This window comes from Anomaloglossus baeobatrachus, chromosome 3 (assembly GCF_048569485.1).
Source record: "Anomaloglossus baeobatrachus isolate aAnoBae1 chromosome 3, aAnoBae1.hap1, whole genome shotgun sequence".
Lineage (NCBI taxonomy): Eukaryota > Metazoa > Chordata > Amphibia > Anura > Aromobatidae > Anomaloglossus > Anomaloglossus baeobatrachus.
In genome coordinates this window covers 95,506,536-95,527,155 of record NC_134355.1, presented here as the reverse complement: position 1 = coordinate 95,527,155, position 20,620 = coordinate 95,506,536, and the positions used below count along the sequence as shown (strand labels likewise).

General features: G+C 46.9%; 1 protein-coding gene across 1 annotated transcript in view; it reads left to right on the top strand.

Moving 5' to 3' along the window:
* CHGB (chromogranin B) overlaps positions 1-20,620 on the top strand; it is a 73,525-nt gene that overhangs the window by 13,718 nt on the left and 39,187 nt on the right. The window contains exon 2 of the mRNA XM_075339314.1: positions 5,890-5,933. Coding sequence (XP_075195429.1) covers positions 5,890-5,933 — 44 coding nt within the window. The remainder of the gene's footprint in view (positions 1-5,889; positions 5,934-20,620) is intronic.

The window sequence follows — 20,620 nt, the reverse complement described above, 5'->3', positions numbered from 1 at the left end:
TCAGTTTTTTACCCTTCCCACATCTATTCCTTTCACCTTATTTGAACATGTTTTTATTTTCTCACTCTGTTTTTTTTGTGTCTTCTTGCTCACCATCCTCTTTCCTTGTAGACAGTGTGTTGCGGCCTCCCCACTGGCCCTTCAGGAGGTATGAGAATGATGTTTTAGTTGCTCTTCTAAGGTCTTTTTAGTCTTTACAGGGACCAATTGGGTGCATGCGTGTCTTCTCCCTGTAGGAGGTCCTCCAATCTTCCATTACACGTATGTGAGTGTTTATGTTCATAACATTTTGACCCAACTGACAGTAATTATCCTTCAGGTGCTGTGGGACAAGTATTATTAGGATAGGACCCTGCTTCACCTTACAGGTGCTCTGGAGAAAAATATTTTAACAATAATGATAAAAAAAGGTAACTCCGGCACACTACCCCAAAATGAGAAAAAAAGGCAAAGTCCTTGCAGTCACAAATCGTTTTTTTTATTGGTGTATAAACAAAAAAGAAGTTAGTCCTTCACATGACGTTACGACCTATTCGGCCTTCATCTGACTGGACTATCTGTGTTGTTTATGTGAATTAAACTGGAATGGCAAGTCACTCGCCAGAGGTGCAATATAGCGGGCACCAATGAAAATAACACCCGGATGGATGGATCCCAATCCGGGCACCTTAATGGCAGGGACCAATAGTGTCCAAAATGTGTCCAAGACTACGGATTTGTGATTGCAAGGACTTTGTCTCTTTTTCTCATTTTGGAGTAGTGTGCCGGAGTTACCTTTTTTTTAATCATTACTGTGGGAAAAGTGACTGAGCTATGTGATCACAAATACTTCCCCATTTTTTTATGTTATTTCTAGGTGCCCTGACAAAACACCCATGAAATAACTATCAATTTAAGGTCCCTTAATAAGATAACACGGACCCTTAAATCTAATCTTGGGATCACTAGCTTTTTGTTTTTTAACAAAGTCACCTGTTGTAGAGCAGTTCATCCTGAGGTGGAGATATTGTCTAGTGATAAGCGAGCGTGCTCACCACTGCTCAATACTTGATCAAACATTGGGGTGCTCAGGCATGCTCATTACATTATTGAGTATCGCGGGTGGTCGAGTGCCATGCTCGAGTCCCTGCCTCCTATGTTTTCCGACTGTAAGACAGCCTATCAACATGCGGGGATTGCCTGCTATATACAGTAATGCCGTAGACATGTTGGCTACTGGAATTACTGTGATTTCTTGGCTGCATTGTGTCATCAGGTCTTATATGAGACCCAGGTGCATGATGTTCGGCACACTATCCTCTGGAAGTAGTGCAGGAAGAGTTGATGTAGGAAGGAAAGCTTCGATTAGAGTAGGGTTTATACACTTGCACCCTTTAGTGCCTTTCATGTGGCACTAAAGGGTGTTTTTAGTCTTGTTTAACCAATAAATAAATTAAAAAAAATGGTGTGGGGTCCCCCCTATTTTTTGATAACCAGCAAAAAAAGCAGGAAAGCAGACAGCCGCAGTCAGATGTTATCAGGCTGGGAAGGTCCATGTATATTGAGCTCTTCCCAGTCTAAAAATATCAGCCTGCAGCTGCCCCAGAATTGGCGCATCACCAATTATGGCACTTCACCCTGGCTCTTGCCTGTTGCTCTTGTGTGGTGGCAATTGGGGTAATATTTTGGGGAGTTGATGTCAACTGTGTACTGTAATGTCAGCTGGCATCAAGCCCAGAGGGTAGTAATGGAGAAGTGTCTATCAGACTAACTCATTACCAAATCAGTAAGTATAAAGATAAACACACAGAAATATTTTATTTACAAACACTCCCGGCTCTTGCCCTGGTTCACCAATTTATTTAAAAAAAAAAAAGCTATGAAGATCCGAAGTAGTCCACCAAATACGACGTAGTCACACAAATGGGAACTTGAAAGACATAAAAAGAGAGAAAGAAAGACAGCAGACTGTCCCTCGTTCACCAATTTATTATTTCAAAAAATCCCCACAGCTTCAACATTCCCATGACATCCATCGATTTTGTAGCACAACCTATGGATCCTTGTCCTGATAATGGCGCTTCATAGGTCACTCCTGATCAGTCTACGCTAGTCACAGTCGCTGGGTATCGCAGAGTGCAGCCTGACCGTGAGTGACCTATAAAACATTGTTCTCAGAAAAAGGCTCCATAGGTTGTGTTACAAAATTGGTGGACTTGATGGGAACGCCATGGATTATGTCGGAGCTGTTTTTTTAAAATAATAAATTTGTTGTCTTTTTTTCTCTCTTTTATGTCTTTCCAGTTCCCATTTGTGAACTAAGTCTGATTCAGTGGACTACTTCAGAGCTGCATGTATTTTTATTTTTATACCAAGCAAGAGCCAGGGAGTGTTTTTTAAAATAAAATATTTTTGTGTGTTATACTTACAGGGTTAGTATTACCCCGAATGCCACTGCACCAGGGCAATCAGGAAGAGTATGGTAAAGTTATCTAATGTGATCTGCCATTTCTGGGGTGGCTGCGGGCTGCAATTTTTTGGCTGGCAATGTGCCAAATAACTATAGGGCTTCCCCGCCTGATTAAACCAGCCACCAGCTGTCTGCTTTACCATTTGCTGCTTATCAAAAATGGGGAGGACCTCAAGTCCTTTTTTTATATTATTTATTAGGTTAAACAAGGCTAAAAACACCCTTTAGTGCCTTTCATGTAGCACTAAAAGGTGTTTTTAGTTGTGTTGCCATATGAATTAAAAATGTAGCATTTTTTCAAGATCTTTATTGGTAATATGTATTTGTATTGAGTAGGAACTGCAGTATGTCAAGACAAATAGACTATACATATCATGAAATCTGGGGTAGTGCTTAGCTGGCAGCAAATGCGCTTGCAGGGTTTGATCATTTAAAAATACATATGTGATTGGATTAAATATAAATATAGAGTAATTTTAAAACACATTTTTGTCCAATGTGTTTGCCAAAAAGATCACAATTTAGAAAATTCCTTTAAATATGCCATGAAGAACAGAGAAAATGAAATGTAAATCAGGCTTAGTATGGAAATAGCGCTGATCCCAGCTGCTGGGTTATGTAACAAGATGTTGGTCAGATGTACGGACTGGGCATTGATATTACCAGTGCACTCATTAGAATTACATGACTAGTCACCGCAAAGTGTACAGATGTTATTTGATGTACTGTGAATAATTCCTGGCGGGCTCGTAAATACACAGCGGGGAGGGGTCATATTCTAGTCATTCTGCTAAATGGTTATCATTAGGAGATTTTGTTTTACGGTTTTCAAACTCTTATTTGTAAAATAATATTAACGAGCATCGTTCTTTTAAAATACAACCTTATATTGTTAAAAAGGAATGTAGGTTTTGTCGGGTTGTTAAAGCAGTTTTAAAAACCATATTCTCAAAGTAGACGACCTCTGTAATGTGACCTGTCACCCAGGGCAAAAATAAAAGAGGAGCCTCAATTTTCTAATGTATTGCACAACCTCAGCGAAATATCTAGGGGCATGTACCCGAGCCGATAGCCGTCCATTAAACAAGCTCCGATTGACTATATATTAGTTGCTCGGTGCTATTTTGCCGGTATCTTTTTACAGGATAAGAAGGATGGGGGCACAGTGATCGCTTATACACGTGATCTGTCCTCATAAAGTATCCTCTTTTCAGCAGCACGTCTCCTGCTAACTGGGGCAATGTGTTGCCAAAAATAATGATTTATGTTCCAGCAAAATCATCCAATCACCTTATGGATGAGGTCTGCACTACCGGAATTTTAGATGTGGATGTTATATACACGGCATTTTATACACGCTGCATGCTACACACAAACACTACATATTACACACTGTTACACACACACACACACACACACACACACACACACACACACTATGTTACACACGTACACTACATATTACACTCTCTTACACAGCATGTTTTATACACACACACACACACACACACACACTACCCCCTATGTTACACACGTACACTACATATTAGTCTCTTCCACACAGCATGTTACACACACATGCACACTAACCTCTATGTTACACACACAGCACGTTACACGTATACTACATATTACACTCTATGTACACACACAATGCATGTTACACACACATGCACTCTACCCTCTATGTTGCACCCATACACTACATATTACACCCTCTTACACACAGCATACTACACACACACACTACCCTCTGTTACACACACACAGCACGATACACACACTACATATTACACTCTCTTACATGCACACAGCATGTTACACACACACACACACACACACACTACCCTCTATGTTACACACACACACACAGCATGTTACACACATACACTACATATTACACTCTCTTACACACACACAGCATGTTACACACACAGCATGTTGCACACATAACTACATATTACACCCTCTTACACACAGCATACTACACACACACACACACACACACACTACCCTCTATGTTACACACACACACACACACAGCATGTTACACACATACACTGCATATTACACTCTCTTACACACACACAGCATGTTACACACACACAGCATGTTGCACACATAACTACATATTACACCCTCTTACACACAGCATACTACACACACACACACTACCCTCCATGTTACACACACACACACACACACACACAGCATGTTACACACATACACTACATATTACACTCTATGTTACACACATACACTACATATTTCACTCTATGTACACATACACAGTATGTTACACACATATACTACATATTACACTCTCTTACACACACACAGCATGTTACACACACACACACTACCCTTTATGTTACACACACACAGCATGTTACACACATACACTACATACTACACTTTATGTTATACACATACACTACATATTTCACTCTATGTACACACACACACACAGCACGTTACACACATACACTACATATTACACTCTCTTACACGCACACAGCATGTTGCACACATAACTACATATTACACCCTCTTACACACAGCATACTACACACACACACACACACACACTACCCTCCATGTTACACACACACATGCACACGCACACACACACACACAGCATGTTACACACGTACACTACATATTATACTCTATGTACACACACAGCATGTTACACACATATACTACATATTACACTCTCTTACACACACACAGCATGTTACACACAAACACACACACACACTACCCTCTATGTTACACCCACACACACACACACAGCATGTTACACACGTACACTACATATTACACTTTATGTACACACACACAGCATGTTAAACACGTACACTACATATTACACTCTATGTACACACACACACACACACACAGCATGTTACACACGCTGACAGACAGACAGATAATCTTTGTTACACACACAGAGAGAGTATAGGGGCATACCAGGCTCTTTCCTCCTCTTCAGTTCCTCCGGGCTCTCTCCCTCCATATTTTGGCAGGGTGCAGGATCTTTGGTCACCTGTTCATGACGTCACCAAAGATCTTCCACAGTTCTAAACTCAGAGATTGTATTGATAATGCAGAATTGGCTTTATTTACACAATTTCTGGTTTGTACAGAGAAGTGGCCACAGATGGACCGGGTTCACCAAACCTGAAGTAGTGTAGTGTCTCGCCAATGGCCTTTTTTGGGGGGGATGAGTCCCTGAGCAATTGCCCAGGTTGCTCCTTCTCCACCGATATAACAGCAACCCTGCTTTCCTCTACTGTTATTTAAGATCAACATTTTGTTGGACTGAGTAATTAATGCATGACTTCTTTATACCTGTTTTTATATTCTGAAATTTGGATAAATGAGAATTGATGATATTCTTATTAACATTAATAATTTGTCTTTTTACACCAATACAGTCCATGCTGCTCCACTTGATAAACGAATAAGTGCAGAGGAAATGGTGAGTTACTCCACTGTTTTACTACTATTTCTGCTTCCCTTCCCAGCCAGACCCCCCAAACATAATTCTTAGTGTGTAAATACAGTGTCGATTTAACCTTAATCCATAGGTGCAATAACAGATCCTAGATGACTCCATAACCAAATGTCGGGTATAGGTTTGGCACCGTACCAAGCTCAGGTCATGGTCATTTTACTGAGACTAGGCAAAAGGTATCAATACTATGTACACCATCACTATACATGAACAGGGCGGGTGTGACGTTGGCTGATCATTATGATGGTCTATTTTGAAAAAGTGAATCACCATGGATCATCCAAACATCAGGAGAAAAGCAGAGGACTCATTAATAAAGTTTTCCTCTAGGATCTAGGAAAAACTTTTCTTCATCATATGGAAGTCCATATAGTCAATATGCCGGTGATACTAGATTTTAGAATACAAACTTCAAAAAATAATTAAAATAATCTCGTATACCCCATGAGGCATGTTAGAATGACTGAATATTCTTGACCACTTAAGTCAATCTCCACCTACCTAACCCGATTGGCTTCCCCCTCAGTGTCCCTCCTCCCTGCTGCTGCTAAGATCTCACTCTGCTTGTTACAAGCTGCAGCTGTCAGTCAGGCTGGTTATGAGAAGATTAAATACATTGGCTCAGAAAAAGCTCTTATTACCATCAGTATTATACAGCCATTCTTATATGGATTTTAATAGTAAATACAACAGCCTCATCAGGCCTCTTATATTGCGAAATCTTGTAATAAATGAAATCTAAAATTGATTTTATATTTGGTAAAGAAAAAACTAGGCTTTAGTGATGCCGTGAAAGTAGATGAGAAACTCCAGTGTCAAATAATAAAGATCAATTTTTATTTTAGATACAGGCACACAAGAAAACAATTGTTTTTCTTACTAAAAATAGAGAGGTACAGGATACAGTCCGGGCTATCTTTGTCAGTCTGAAAGACAAGAAATGCGCAAAATGCATGACCAACGCTAATCAAATGCGGGTCATTGGATCACAATTCTTATGATCAGAAGGGGTCTCAGCAGTGGCCCCCAGGGGTGATACCACCTACCCTCTGAATGACAGGTTACTATGTACACCATAAATACATACAGGTCTGGTGACATTTATCCAATATGCTGCCTATTTATTAGCAAGAATCAACCCTGACTGCACTTATTCTACTATTAAAGCTTTGCCAATGAAATTGATGTAAATTATTACACAGAATATGGATAATCTACATGGAAAATATGCAGCTTATAATCATGTCAACAGTAGTGATGGGCAGATCTGGACTGTAAAAGTCCAGATCCGCGCTGTTTCAAATGTACCCAAGTGCCGGTTCCAGGCCCGGGATTCTCAGGGAACTCCAGCTAGTGATCTTGATCTGCCAACTCTGAAAATAAAAAAAATATTAAAGGAAAAATAAAACTAAATGAACTAGATGGATCTAGGTCTTTTTTCAACCTAAGTAACTATGTAAAGAAAATAAGAATAAAGCAAGCCCTTCATACTTACTGGGGGTCTTTCTGTTTATTTTTTTTTATTTACAGATTAGCAATGGGGGGGTCTCATAGATGCCTCCCGTTACTAATCTAGTGTTTAGTGGCAGCTATGAGCTGTTATTGACTCCTTATTACCCTGATTGCCACTGCACCAGAGTAATCGGGAAGAGCTGGGTAAAGCTCCCGGACTGTTGCATCTAATGGATGCAGCAATTACGGGCGGCTGCAGGGTGCTATTTTTAGGCTGGGGGGCCCAATTATACCACAATACATGAAAAATGAACACAAAGAAGTCACAGTATATGGATAAAGTGTCTAATGGCACTAAAACTCAAAGATTCTATGAAAAGGGATGTCACAATAAAAGGACAAAAGGTTGTTCAGTACAAACAAGTTATCATCTATCCACAGGAAAGAGGATAAATCGTTGATCAGTGGAGGTCTGGCTTTTGGAACCTTGATCGGTTGCCAGTACTGGAAATCTTATCCTCAATTCCCTTTGGGACTGCTGAGCGCTATGCTCAGCTTTTTCTGGCAGCCCCATAGAGAATGAATGGAGCGGTGGTCGGGCGCCCGACATGACACTTTATTTTCTAGTGGCTGCACTGTCCGTGATAAAATCTCTTACTCTGCCGCTTGTTTCGCGTACCGGCCGTCAGACTCCCACAGATCACTTATCCTGAGGCTGCTCGGTGTTAAATGTTTGTTAGTACCCAATAACTCCCTTATTATTTGTATTTATTTATGTAATTTGTTTTAGAATCCATTTTGACCAGTTATGTTAATAATTACATAACTTGTATTCTTACATCCCTCTGTAAACCCTTGTATTATTCTTTGATTTCTACAATCTGATCTCTTTGTATTCCCTTTATTTCCCCTAATATCCACATCCGGCAGATTCTACACACAGATCTACTATTACATGTACATTATTAGACAACACAATTATCCGTTCTGCCCATGATCTGTAGCTGACCTGAGCTGGAGATATCCCCACCCTAAATAAACAGTAACAATATAATATCTGTCCCCGGTGATGCACTGAGCGTGCCGCAGTAATGATGTGCAATATACCTCAGTAACTAGAGCCGATACACCGTGTCAGGATGAAACATTGTGTTTTCTATTTCATCCTTGAATTACATAAATCTGATACAAATGCCGGATGCTTAATTGGATGTTTGCTTTGACTTGAAAGAAATAAACGCAATTTATGTTATATTACCGAAAGAATCCGAACTGGTGGAAAATAGATTCTGTACAAAAAATGGAAATAGTATTGACAATGATCATACCTCTAATTGCAATTGTCAGTTATATTTTTGTGTTTAGCTGTATGTTGTCAATGGTTAATTAAAAAATAAACAAATCTATAACAATTAAAGGAAAAATTATGAGAATACATCAAATATAGATATACAATTATCCTGGATTGATGACTAGAGCATGATGCAATGTGGAATGGCACAGACGATCTGTAATGAGCAAATCAAGTATTGTTTGTTTTTGGCTTCAATGCATCAACTGTATGTAAAGTGCTCCAAAACTCCCCCTAGTGGTGGCTGTAGGATGCCAGAATGTTAACATTTAAAGAAGCACTCTGATCTATATGTTTTTAAATTAATGTGTGTGTGTGTGTGTGTGTGTGTGTGTGTGTGTGTAATGTAGTGTAAGTGTATTAACCCTTGTCTGGTACTATGAAAAAAAATCACTAGTTGTACCTGTGAGGTAAATCCGGAGATATGACGATAAATCATGATTGTGAGGCAAATCCCGGGATATGAAGATGAATTATGACTCCAGTCATAATCGCTCATCACTCCCTGGCAGTGCCCCCCCCCTTCTTGTCCTCAGATGTCCAGCATCTGTGAAGCACACACCTCCATGGCCATGTCCTGTGATATGGAAATGAGATGATGTGGGGACAATGGACACAGGATGACTCCCTGCCGTGACCCTGTAGTGGGGGCTGCTAGCTAGTTAGCAAGGCTCTGGAAGTAGCCAGACAGAACGACTCCAGTAAAAAATGGTTCATATCTCGCAAGCCATATTTCCGATAAATATGGCAACCATAAAAATGGTGTCCCCGCATGCGGACGATGCTGGCACACCCTTTTTATGGGAGCAGGACATCGGGAAATGCCCCAGGCGTGATATCAGCCAATGGGGAACTGGCAGACGGGTCATGAGTCCCCTCGTTCTGTAGCTAAATTCATAACTGTCACAATGAGAGCGTTGGCGTCCGCCTACGACGCTCCCAGGCAAAGTTATGGCCTATATTCCATGTTGGGATATTGTCCATAACTCCAGCCAGGGGTGGAGCAGTGCTCCCTCTGAGGTCACGAAGGTAGGAGGGGACCTGGATTTGCCCAGGTTGATAACCCTACTTCGGCCATTTTCCAGTGTTCTTTTTCGCTGGGGGCACGTGCAGGAAACATCTGTGGGAAGGATCCTAGAAACCTGGCCTACAGCGCCCCCCTGTGGCCAGACGCACAAGGTAACTGATTGAACTGTGTATGCCTGTTTGTAAACCATGCTTTATCTGTAACTGTACTCTGACATATGTATATTCTGTAGATTCCCTATTGTATATATTGTAGTTTCTAGTGTGCTTTAGGCTGATTAAATTATATAATTAATCTTGGGCTGTTCTGTTATCTCGATCTTGAATCCCACGTCTGTGTGTTCGGCTAATAGTTACCGTGAAGCGGTTGGTGGCAGCGAGTTTGTGCCAAGGATTATTGTGGGGAGGCCAGTGAGATTCGGGGAGATTTTATATATTCCGCCCGCGGAGGTCGGGGGAATATATACCCTACTCTCACCGGGGACCCTTCAATAATCGGCATAAGTAGTATAGCGGCCTCCTTGCTTATTGTCGGGCAATTCCATAATTGGCCTGACTATAAGAGGGGCGCTAGAGAGCGCGTCACGTGCTCTGTCTGTCGGTCGGGAGGTATAAAGGAGGGGTGACCCCCCACTTGTTACCCCCCGATTGTGACGTACTGGTAGCCAGCGCGGGGGATTTCTGAGTGACCCCCCCGGTGGTTTGTGACATATTGGTGGCATAGCGGTGGGATCGAGATAATAGTGTGTGTGAGTGTGAGACCCATACTCCCAGACACTAAAGACTGCCTGCAGCAGCTGTGGCTGCTGGGGTCTTCAGACCAGCTCAACACTAGAGTGTCAGAGTGCAGATACTGTAAGGTGTGTGGAGGCATCAGGTGTCAGTTCTGTGTCAGTGACCAAAAGTCTGCAAGAATGGCTGATGGCACCAGGAGCAGAGCTATGCAACTGGCCAATGCTAAGGCAGGAGCCGAAGAGAGGGAGGACGGTGCTGTGGACAGTAATGAGGAGGTTGCCCACGAGTCCTCCAGGAGCTCGACGCCAGAAAACAGCTCTGCAGAGGACATTGCACAACCTAGCAATTATGGACAAGATGAGGAGCAGCTCACCCAAGGGTCCTCAACGAGCCAGATGCCAGCCCTCCGCTCTGCAATGGACAGTGAAGCACCAGGCTCCGCAGCGGGCCGCAGATCACCACGTGCCATTCCACCGAGCCTGGGAGGCTCGGATAGCCTTCTTCAAATGGCTATGGCCCTTCTCCAGGCTGGAGACCAGAAGGGCTACAAGGAACTCCTGGCAGAGCGCAGGGCAGAGCGGCAGGCAGCGCGTGATGCTGAGGCTGCGGAGCGGCAAGCAGCGCGTGAAGAGCGCCAGGCAGAGCGTGAGGCTGCGGAGCGACAGGCAGACCGTGACTACCAGCTGCATCTAGCCAAGCTCCAGCCCTCATCAGCCACACGTGACCTTCAAGACACCAAACTTCCAAAGGTCCGTGTTGAGGACTTCCCAGTGCTGGAGAAGGATGGAGACTTGGACTCTTTCTTGACTGCTTTTGAACGGACTTGCTTGCAGCACCATCTGGACAAGGAGCAGTGGGCCAAATACCTGACCCCCCGTTTAAGGGGTAAGGCCCTGGATATCCTTGGGGACTTGCCTGCTGAGGCAGATCAGGGCTACGACACCATCAAGCGGGCCCTGATCCAACAGTACAACCTCACCCCAGAGTCCTACCGCAAGAAGTTCCGGAGCCTACAGAAGGGACCAAAGGACTCCTGGGCTGACCACAGGCGGGCACTTGCCCGAGCTGCCGACCACTGGACCCAAGGCCTGCAGCTTTCCACCGGACCGGAGATCCTGGACTTGTTCATCACGGAGCAACTCTTGTGGAACTGCCCTGAGGATCTCCGCCAGTTCATCCGAGACCAGAAGCCAAAGGGGTCCACGGCTACAGCTGCCCTGGCCGATGACTACACCAACAATCGGGCTCCTGAAGCCAGGAGAGCAGCCACCAGCAGCACCTGGAGAGGGGGTAAGATGAACTCTGCGACTGCCCCACCTGCCCCTAGACTGCAGGGGGTGTCCCCCTCAACTCCCCTCTCCAGGCCCGTGGCAGAACCAAGACGGTGCCACCAGTGCAACCTACCTGGACACTTCAAGGCCATGTGCCCTCAGCGTCCCAAGGCCCCGGCTCCGTCCCCGTCCCAAGGGCCGCCCAAGGTGTATTGTGTGGGTGGGGGTGGTGGTAGGTCCCTGGACAGCTTCCAACCTGTCACCGTCGGCCGGTCTGTGACCATAGGACTGCGAGACAGCGCCTCGGAGGTGACTCTGGTGCGGCCTGAGATGGTGTCCCCCCAAGACTTGATCCCTGGAAAAACCCTCGCTGTCTCCGGGATTGGAGGCATTGACCCGGCGCTGCCTGTTGCTGACATTTATGTGGACTGGGGCGCAGGGCGAGGGGTGAGGGAGGTGGGGGTAACTGATCGGATCCCCGCAAACGTGCTACTTGGGACAGATTTGGGGCAGATAACCTCCCAGTTTGGGCCCCAACCAAGGGCTGAACCTTCAGCCAGTACTGACATGCCTCCGGACAATGTTAATGTGTTATCTATGAATGATGTAAGGGAGGAGGGAGTGAACTCTGATATTTCTGCTTGCATAGACACCATAGACACACACACAGCTGCAGCTGTGACAGGGGAGGGGGTCAGAGAAAGGTGTGACAATGCCTCTACAAGTAATCAGCCTGTGAGCTGGGATCTGTTGCCCTCTGCAGGGATAAGCAGAGAGCAGGGTGCTGCAGGGGGAGGACCAGTGTGTGGGGTGGGGGCTACCACAGCAAATGTGGGGTCCCCAGAGATTTCACAGCGGGGTTCTGTTGCTGCAGGAGGGGAACAGGCAGGTGAGATTGGGGCCGGTCCAGGAGCGGAAGTGCTCCCAGGTAAGATCTCGGTGCATGGTTCCCCCACAACCGGGGTGTCAGGAAGCCAGGTAGGTCTGCCTGAACCGGCGACTTGGTCAGGAACGGAGGAGGAGCAGGCACGACCCACGGTCGCAGCGGCTGTGGCCGCTGTCACCCGCAGTGGGAGTGCTGGAAGCCAAGGGGCCTCCCGGAGGTCCGATAGCTCTTCCCCTTCTGACCAAGTGGCAGCCGAGTCAGGTGGAGGCCAGGACACAGGTCCCGGGGTACTGACCGAAGATGTGACAGTCTCGTCGATTCTGGCCACATCTAGTCAGGGGTTTCAGGCAGCGTTAGAAGCTGACGACAGCCTGAAAGCTCTTAAGGAGCAGGCGGCACAGCCTCCCTCGGACTCGGACCCGGAGCGAGTGGTCTGGGACCAAGGACGGCTGTACCGGGCCACGGTCCAGCAGGGTTCACCGGAGGCGTGGCCCAGGGACCGACAGTTGGTGGTACCCTATCCGTTCCGGACGGAGTTGTTGCAGATCGCACATGAGATTCCGATGGCCGGACACCTAGGGATCGCTAAGACCAAGGCCAGGTTAAACCAGCATTTCTACTGGCCAAAAATGGGGGCCGATGTGGCTGCCTACTGCCGTTCGTGTGAAACCTGTCAGAGAGTGGGGAAGGCGGGGCCACGCCCCAAAGCCCCACTGGTATCTCTGCCCATCATCGATGAGCCTTTCAGGAGGGTGGCTGTGGATCTGGTCGGCCCGCTGGCCATCCCCAGCAGCTCCGGGAAACGCTTCATACTGACGGTAGTGGACTATGCCACCCGGTACCCAGAAGCAGTGGTCTTGTCGTCCATTCGGGCTGACAAGGTGGCCACCGCATTGCTGGAGATTTTCTCCCGAGTGGGTTTTCCCCAGGAAATGCTCACTGACCGGGGGACCCAATTCATGTCCCAGCTGATGGAGGCCCTCTGTAAGCAGGTCCAGGTGCGACATCTGGTGGCCAGCCCGTACCATCCACAGACTAATGGCCTGTGCGAGCGGTTCAATGGCACCTTAAAGCAGATGCTTAAGATGTTGGTCGACTCCCATGGGCGTGACTGGGAGCGGTATCTCCCACACCTGTTATTTGCTTACCGGGAGGTTCCACAGGCCTCAACAGGATTCTCACCGTTTGAGCTCCTGTACGGGCGACGTGTGCGGGGCCCCCTGGCTCTGGTGAAAGAGGCTTGGGAAGGGGATTTGGCCACCCCTGGAGTGTCGGTTATCGAGTATGTCATGCGCTTCCGGGACAAAATGCAGGCCTTGACGCAACTGGTACACGACAATATGGCTCAAGCCCAGGCCGATCAGAAGCGTTGGTACGACCAGAACGCTTGTGAGAGGACCTACCAAGTGGGTCAAAAGGTGTGGGTACTGGTCCCCGTACCACAGGACAAGCTTCAGGCAGCCTGGGAAGGCCCATACCTCGTGTACCAGCAGCTCAACCCTGTGACGTACCTGGTCACCCTGGACCCTGCCCGTGGAAGGCGGAAGCCCTTCCATGTGAACATGATGAAGGCACATCATGAGCGGGAGGCATGTGCGCTCCCCGTGTGCAACCTGCCCGAGGAGGGAGAAGCGGAAACCCTCTTGGATATGCTAGCCCAGGTTAGGGCAGGCGGATCCATTGAGGATGTGGAGGTTGGCCACCAGCTCTTGGAGGACCAACGGTCCCAGCTGTGGGCCACCCTACACCCCTTCCGGGGGTTGTTTACCAACCAGCCCGGAAGGACTGACTTGGCTGTCCATCACGTGGACACTGGGGATCATCCCCCGATCCGGCGTTCAGCATATCGGGTCTCCCTGGAGGTGCAGCAACACATGCGCCAGGAGATTGACGAGATGCTGAAGCTGGGGGTGATCCAGGCATCCAACAGCGCTTGGGCCTCGCCTGTAGTCCTCGTCCCTAAGAAGGACCGAACCACTCGGTTCTGCGTGGACTACAGGGGGCTCAATGCTGTCACGGTCGCCGATGCGTACCCAATGCCACGCATCGATGACCTGCTCGATCAGTTGGCCGGGGCTCAGTACCTGACCATCATGGATCTGAGCCGGGGATATTGGCAGATCCCCCTGATTCGCAAGGCCAGGGAACGCTCTGCCTTTATTACCCCATTTGGACTGTACGAGTCCACGGTGATGCCATTCGGGATGAGGAATGCCCCTGCCACTTTCCAGCGGATGGTCAACACCCTGCTCAAGGGACTTGAAGGGTACGCGGCCGCGTACCTGGATGACATTGCCGTCTTCAGTCCCACCTGGGAAGATCACCTAGAGCATCTAGCACAGGTGCTCAGGCGGGTCCACCGGGCAGGTTTGACCATCAAGCCGGGCAAGTGTCAGCTGGCCATGAGCGAGGTCCAGTACCTCGGTCACCGGGTAGGCGGGGGAACACTGAAGCCCGAGCCTGAGAAAGTGGAGGCCATCGCATCCTGGCCCACCCCCAGGACCAAGAAGCAGGTGATGTCCTTCTTGGGGACCGCTGGGTACTATAGGAGGTTTGTTCCATGCTATAGTAGCCTGGCAAAGCCCCTGACGGACCTCACCAAGAAGAAGCTGCCCTCTGCAGTCGATTGGACAATGGACTGCGAGACAGCCTTCCGGGCCCTAAAGGACGCCCTGTCCAGCCCGCCCGTGCTACAGGCAGCCGACTTCACGCGGCCGTTTGTAGTACAGACCGACGCCAGTGACTTCGGCCTCGGTGCGGTGCTCAGCCAGGTGGACTCTGCGAGCCAAGAGCACCCAGTCTTGTACCTGAGCAGGAAGCTGTTACCGAGGGAAGTGGCCTATTCCACAATGGAGAAGGAGTGCCTGGCCATAGTGTGGGCCCTGCAGCGTCTGCAACCCTATCTATACGGGCGCCACTTCATCGTGGAGACGGACCACAACCCCCTCAGCTGGTTGCACACCGTCTCTGGGACGAATGGGCGACTGTTGCGATGGAGCCTTGCGCTCCAGCAATACAACTTCACCATTCGCCACAAAAGGGGCCGTGACCACGGTAACGCAGACGGGCTGTCCCGACAAGGAGAGGTCGCGGACGGGCGCACGGGGGAACACCGGAGTGTGCTGCCCCCTAGCGCCCTCAAAAGGGGGGAGGTGTGAGGTAAATCCGGAGATATGACGATAAATCATGATTGTGAGGCAAATCCCGGGATATGAAGATGAATTATGACTCCAGTCATAATCGCTCATCACTCCCTGGCAGTGCCCCCCCCCTTCTTGTCCTCAGATGTCCAGCATCTGTGAAGCACACACCTCCATGGCCATGTCCTGTGATATGGAAATGAGATGATGTGGGGACAATGGACACAGGATGACTCCCTGCCGTGACCCTGTAGTGGGGGCTGCTAGCTAGTTAGCAAGGCTCTGGAAGTAGCCAGACAGAACGACTCCAGTAAAAAATGGTTCATATCTCGCAAGCCATATTTCCGATAAATATGGCAACCATAAAAATGGTGTCCCCGCATGCGGACGATGCTGGCACACCCTTTTTATGGGAGCAGGACATCGGGAAATGCCCCAGGCGTGATATCAGCCAATGGGGAACTGGCAGACGGGTCATGAGTCCCCTCGTTCTGTAGCTAAATTCATAACTGTCACAATGAGAGCGTTGGCGTCCGCCTACGACGCTCCCAGGCAAAGTTATGGCCTATATTCCATGTTGGGATATTGTCCATAACTCCAGCCAGGGGTGGAGCAGTGCTCCCTCTGAGGTCACGAAGGTAGGAGGGGACCTGGATTTGCCCAGGTTGATAACCCTACTTCGGCCATTTTCCAGTGTTCTTTTTCGCTGGGGGCACGTGCAGGAAACATCTGTGGGAAGGATCCTAGAAACCTGGCCTACAGCGCCCCCCTGTGGCCAGACGCACAAGGTAACTGATTGAACTGTGTATGCCTGTTTGTAAACCATGCTTTATCTGTAACTGTACTCTGACATATGTATATTCTGTAGATTCCCTATTGTATATATTGTAGTTTCTAGTGTGCTTTAGGCTGATTAAATTATATAATTAATCTTGGGCTGTTCTGTTATCTCGATCTTGAATCCCACGTCTGTGTGTTCGGCTAATAGTTACCGTGAAGCGGTTGGTGGCAGCGAGTTTGTGCCAAGGATTATTGTGGGGAGGCCAGTGAGATTCGGGGAGATTTTATATATTCCGCCCGCGGAGGTCGGGGGAATATATACCCTACTCTCACCGGGGACCCTTCAATAATCGGCATAAGTAGTATAGCGGCCTCCTTGCTTATTGTCGGGCAATTCCATAATTGGCCTGACTATAAGAGGGGCGCTAGAGAGCGCGTCACGTGCTCTGTCTGTCGGTCGGGAGGTATAAAGGAGGGGTGACCCCCCACTTGTTACCCCCCGATTGTGACGTACTGGTAGCCAGCGCGGGGGATTTCTGAGTGACCCCCCGGTGGTTTGTGACAGTACCAATCTGCATGGGGTCATATTGACCCCATGGTACCAGACAAGTGTTAATATACTCACCAACCGCTGCTCTCTCCAGTGTCCGGCACTGTACTTTACCCCTTCTCAGACACGTCACCCCTCTGCAGATGCCTCGGTTCGCTGTGCACTCCGCTGTCTATGCAGCATCATTGTAAAAGAAACGTCCGGCTCACCCATAGAGCAAAGAATGAATTGGCTAGTCGTAATTGTCGTGATGTCACTGAGAAAAAGAGAAGAACAGCACTGTAAACCAGAGAGAGCAGCGGTAGGTGCAGCCGCGTAACTAGCGTCCGATAGGCCCCGATGCAAAGTTTGATCCACCCCCCCCAAATCTGGGCCACGGTAGCATTCAAAATCCTATAAAGGCATACAAGTTGCCCCCCGTCCCCTTCATTGTGTAGTAATGACCACCCATCCTGTAAATATGTCCCCTATCCTGGTGTGTGACCCCATCATGGCAAAATGCAGGTATTTGTGTCCCTATCATGGACCAATCCTGGTATTAAAGGTAAAAAAGTTTTTTTCAGCTCACCCGGTAATCAGTAGAACTGGTTCCTCTGTCCAGGGCGGTGCAAGGATGTGGGCTCCGTGTTCAGGAGTGGAATGGCAATAGGTTTTGGAAAGATGTTTCCTGTCCAGCATCACGTCCAGCGATGGTTTGATTAAAATTTCATTTTATTTTAGAAAAAACATAAAACTAACATGACGTTAGATGGACATCCAGAGCAGATAAAAAACGTCTTACGCGTTTCAAGCCAGTGTGGCTCTTAATCTTAGACATATGTTGTTTGCATAAGACACAATATGTATAGCTTTACATATGAAGCCACTCCTTTGTTATTTTAGCTGTGTGCTTAGGGTCATTGTCTTGTTAGAAGTTAAACCATTGGCCACGTCGGAGGTCCAGAGCACTCTGGAAGAGGTTTTCTTCCTGGATATCTCTGTACTTGGCCGCATTCAACTTTCCTTCAATTGCAACCAGTCGTCCTGTCCCTGTAGCTGAAAAACACCCCCATAGCATGATGCAGCCACCACCATGTTTCACTGTTGGGATTTTATTGTGCAGGTGATGAGCAGTGCCTGGTTTTCTCCACACATACTGCTTAGAATTATCACCAAAAAGTTCTATCCTCGTCTCATCAGACCAGAGAATCTTATTTCCCATAGTCAGGGAGTCCTTCATGTGTTTTTTTGAAAACTCTATGCGGGCTTTCATATGTCTTGCACGGAGTAGAGGCTTCTGTTGGGCCACTCTGCCATAGAGGCCCGACTGGTAGAGGGCTGCAGTGATAGTTGACTTTGTGGAACTTTCTCCCATCTCCCTATTGCATCTCTAGAGCTCATCCACAGTGATCTTGGGGTTCTTCATTACCTCTCTCACCAAGGTTCTTCTCCCATGATTTCTCAGTTTGGCTGGATGGCCAGGACCAGGAAGAGTTCTGGTGGTCCCAAACTTCTTTTGGAGGCTACTGTGCTCTTAGGAACCTTGAGTACTGCAGAAATTCTTTTGTAACCTTGGCTGGATCTGTGCCTTGCCACAATTTTGTCTCTGAGCTCCTTGGGCAATTCCTTTGACCTCATGATTCTCATTTGGTCTGACATAACTGTGAGCTGTGAGGTCTTATATAAACAGGTGTGTGCCTTTCAAGTGCAGTCAGTTTTCTCATTTTAGATTGCTGGCATAAAGCACACAACCAGCTACACCATCTATACAGACATTACAGTAATGAAGTATGTGCCACCAAAATGACAGACACGTGGAAGATTTAAAAAATAAAGTAGCTAAAAGTAATAAACAAATTATTTGTTTTCTAACAACTTACATCTAATTGAGTTTAAAATGAAATAAATTAGTGATTTGCTTGACATCTTTGTGCTTGTTATATACATGTTAAATAACTATAGATCATTGTTATTATTACCCCACATCCACAACACAATGTTCAGTTTCAATCTTGTGATATTTATCATTTGGAGGTAAAAAAAAATAATTCCTCATGAAATGATACATAATTCTACCATCTTACTGTAGGTGCCCAGCTCCACTTTTCACATCTGAGGCTGTACTTAATTAAAATTTTGATGAAATAGGTTCCCAATTACGGCCGGATAATTGTGTTGTATTTTCCTGAGGGTCACAAGTCACTACTGTAGGACTGGATGAGTCACCATAAAGAGAATGGAAATGCTTGTTAGCAGACTGCTGCACTCAGATAAAAATGATCAGCTAGAAACTTATTTTATGCTACCCGTGTCTATTGTTTCTAACTAGAGATGAGCGAATCGTTTGATATAAAATTCTCCAACATTGGTGATTTTATTTTCCCCTAAAATTTGATTTGCGTGTTAATCAATTCTCCATTAATTACAAGTGCTCCAATTGACATGAAAAATGAAAAAACGTGTTTAAAGGGAACCTGTCACCTGATTTGGCGACTATTAGCTGCAGCCACCACCAGTGAGCCCTTATATACAGCATTCCAGACTACTGTATATAAAAGCCCAGGCCACACTGTATAACGTAAAAAACACTTTTATAATACTCACCTGTGGGGCGGTCCGATCCGATGGGTGTTGCTGCTCTCCGGTCCAGCACCTCCTCTCTCTAGTCCGGTGCCTCCTCTGTGCTGCAGTCTCCGTCCTCCCCCTTCCCAGCCCAGTGTAGATGACGCATCTATGTCATCCAAACAGGCCAACATTGTGGTACTGCAAAGGTGCACTTTGATGTGCCCTGCTGAGGTCAAAGTACTGTAATGTGCAGGTGCGAGGAAAGGGCAGATCAAAGTGCGCCTGCACAGGACCTCAATGCTAGCTAGGGGGCATGATGTAGGACATACCATAAAAAAGAAGGGGTGACAGCGTCCCATTGGGTGAAGTTCAATTCAATCCATCTTTATTCCATTGGTTGAACACAGCAACGTTTCAACCGGTTTGGTCTCTTTTTCAATCAATGGGACGTTGTCACCCCTTCTTTTTTATGGTATGTCATTCAAGTAATCCCTTGACTTGGACGTGAGTCCCTGCGCCGCTGAATGTGTGGTGATCCCACAGGCGGCTCAATTTTTTGACCAGGGTGCTGTGGACTTTTTTTTGCTATATGATGTAGGACATGTCATGCACAAGTGCTTCAGAAGAAGGAGGACAGCGATCGCCGCAGAGAGGAGATACCAGACCAGATAGTAGTGACACACATTGGACTGGACCGCCCCCCAAGATGAGTATTATAAAAGTGTTTGTTACGTTCGACACAGCGGCCTGGGTTCTTATATACAGTATTCTGGAATGCTGTATATAAGAGCTCAGTAGTGGTGGCCGCAGATATAGTGGCCAAATCTGGTGACAGGTTCCCTTTAAGTTCTCCTAGGACTGTATCCAACCCCCTTAAAACTTTTTAACACAAACTGAGCCTTAGTAATATGAAATC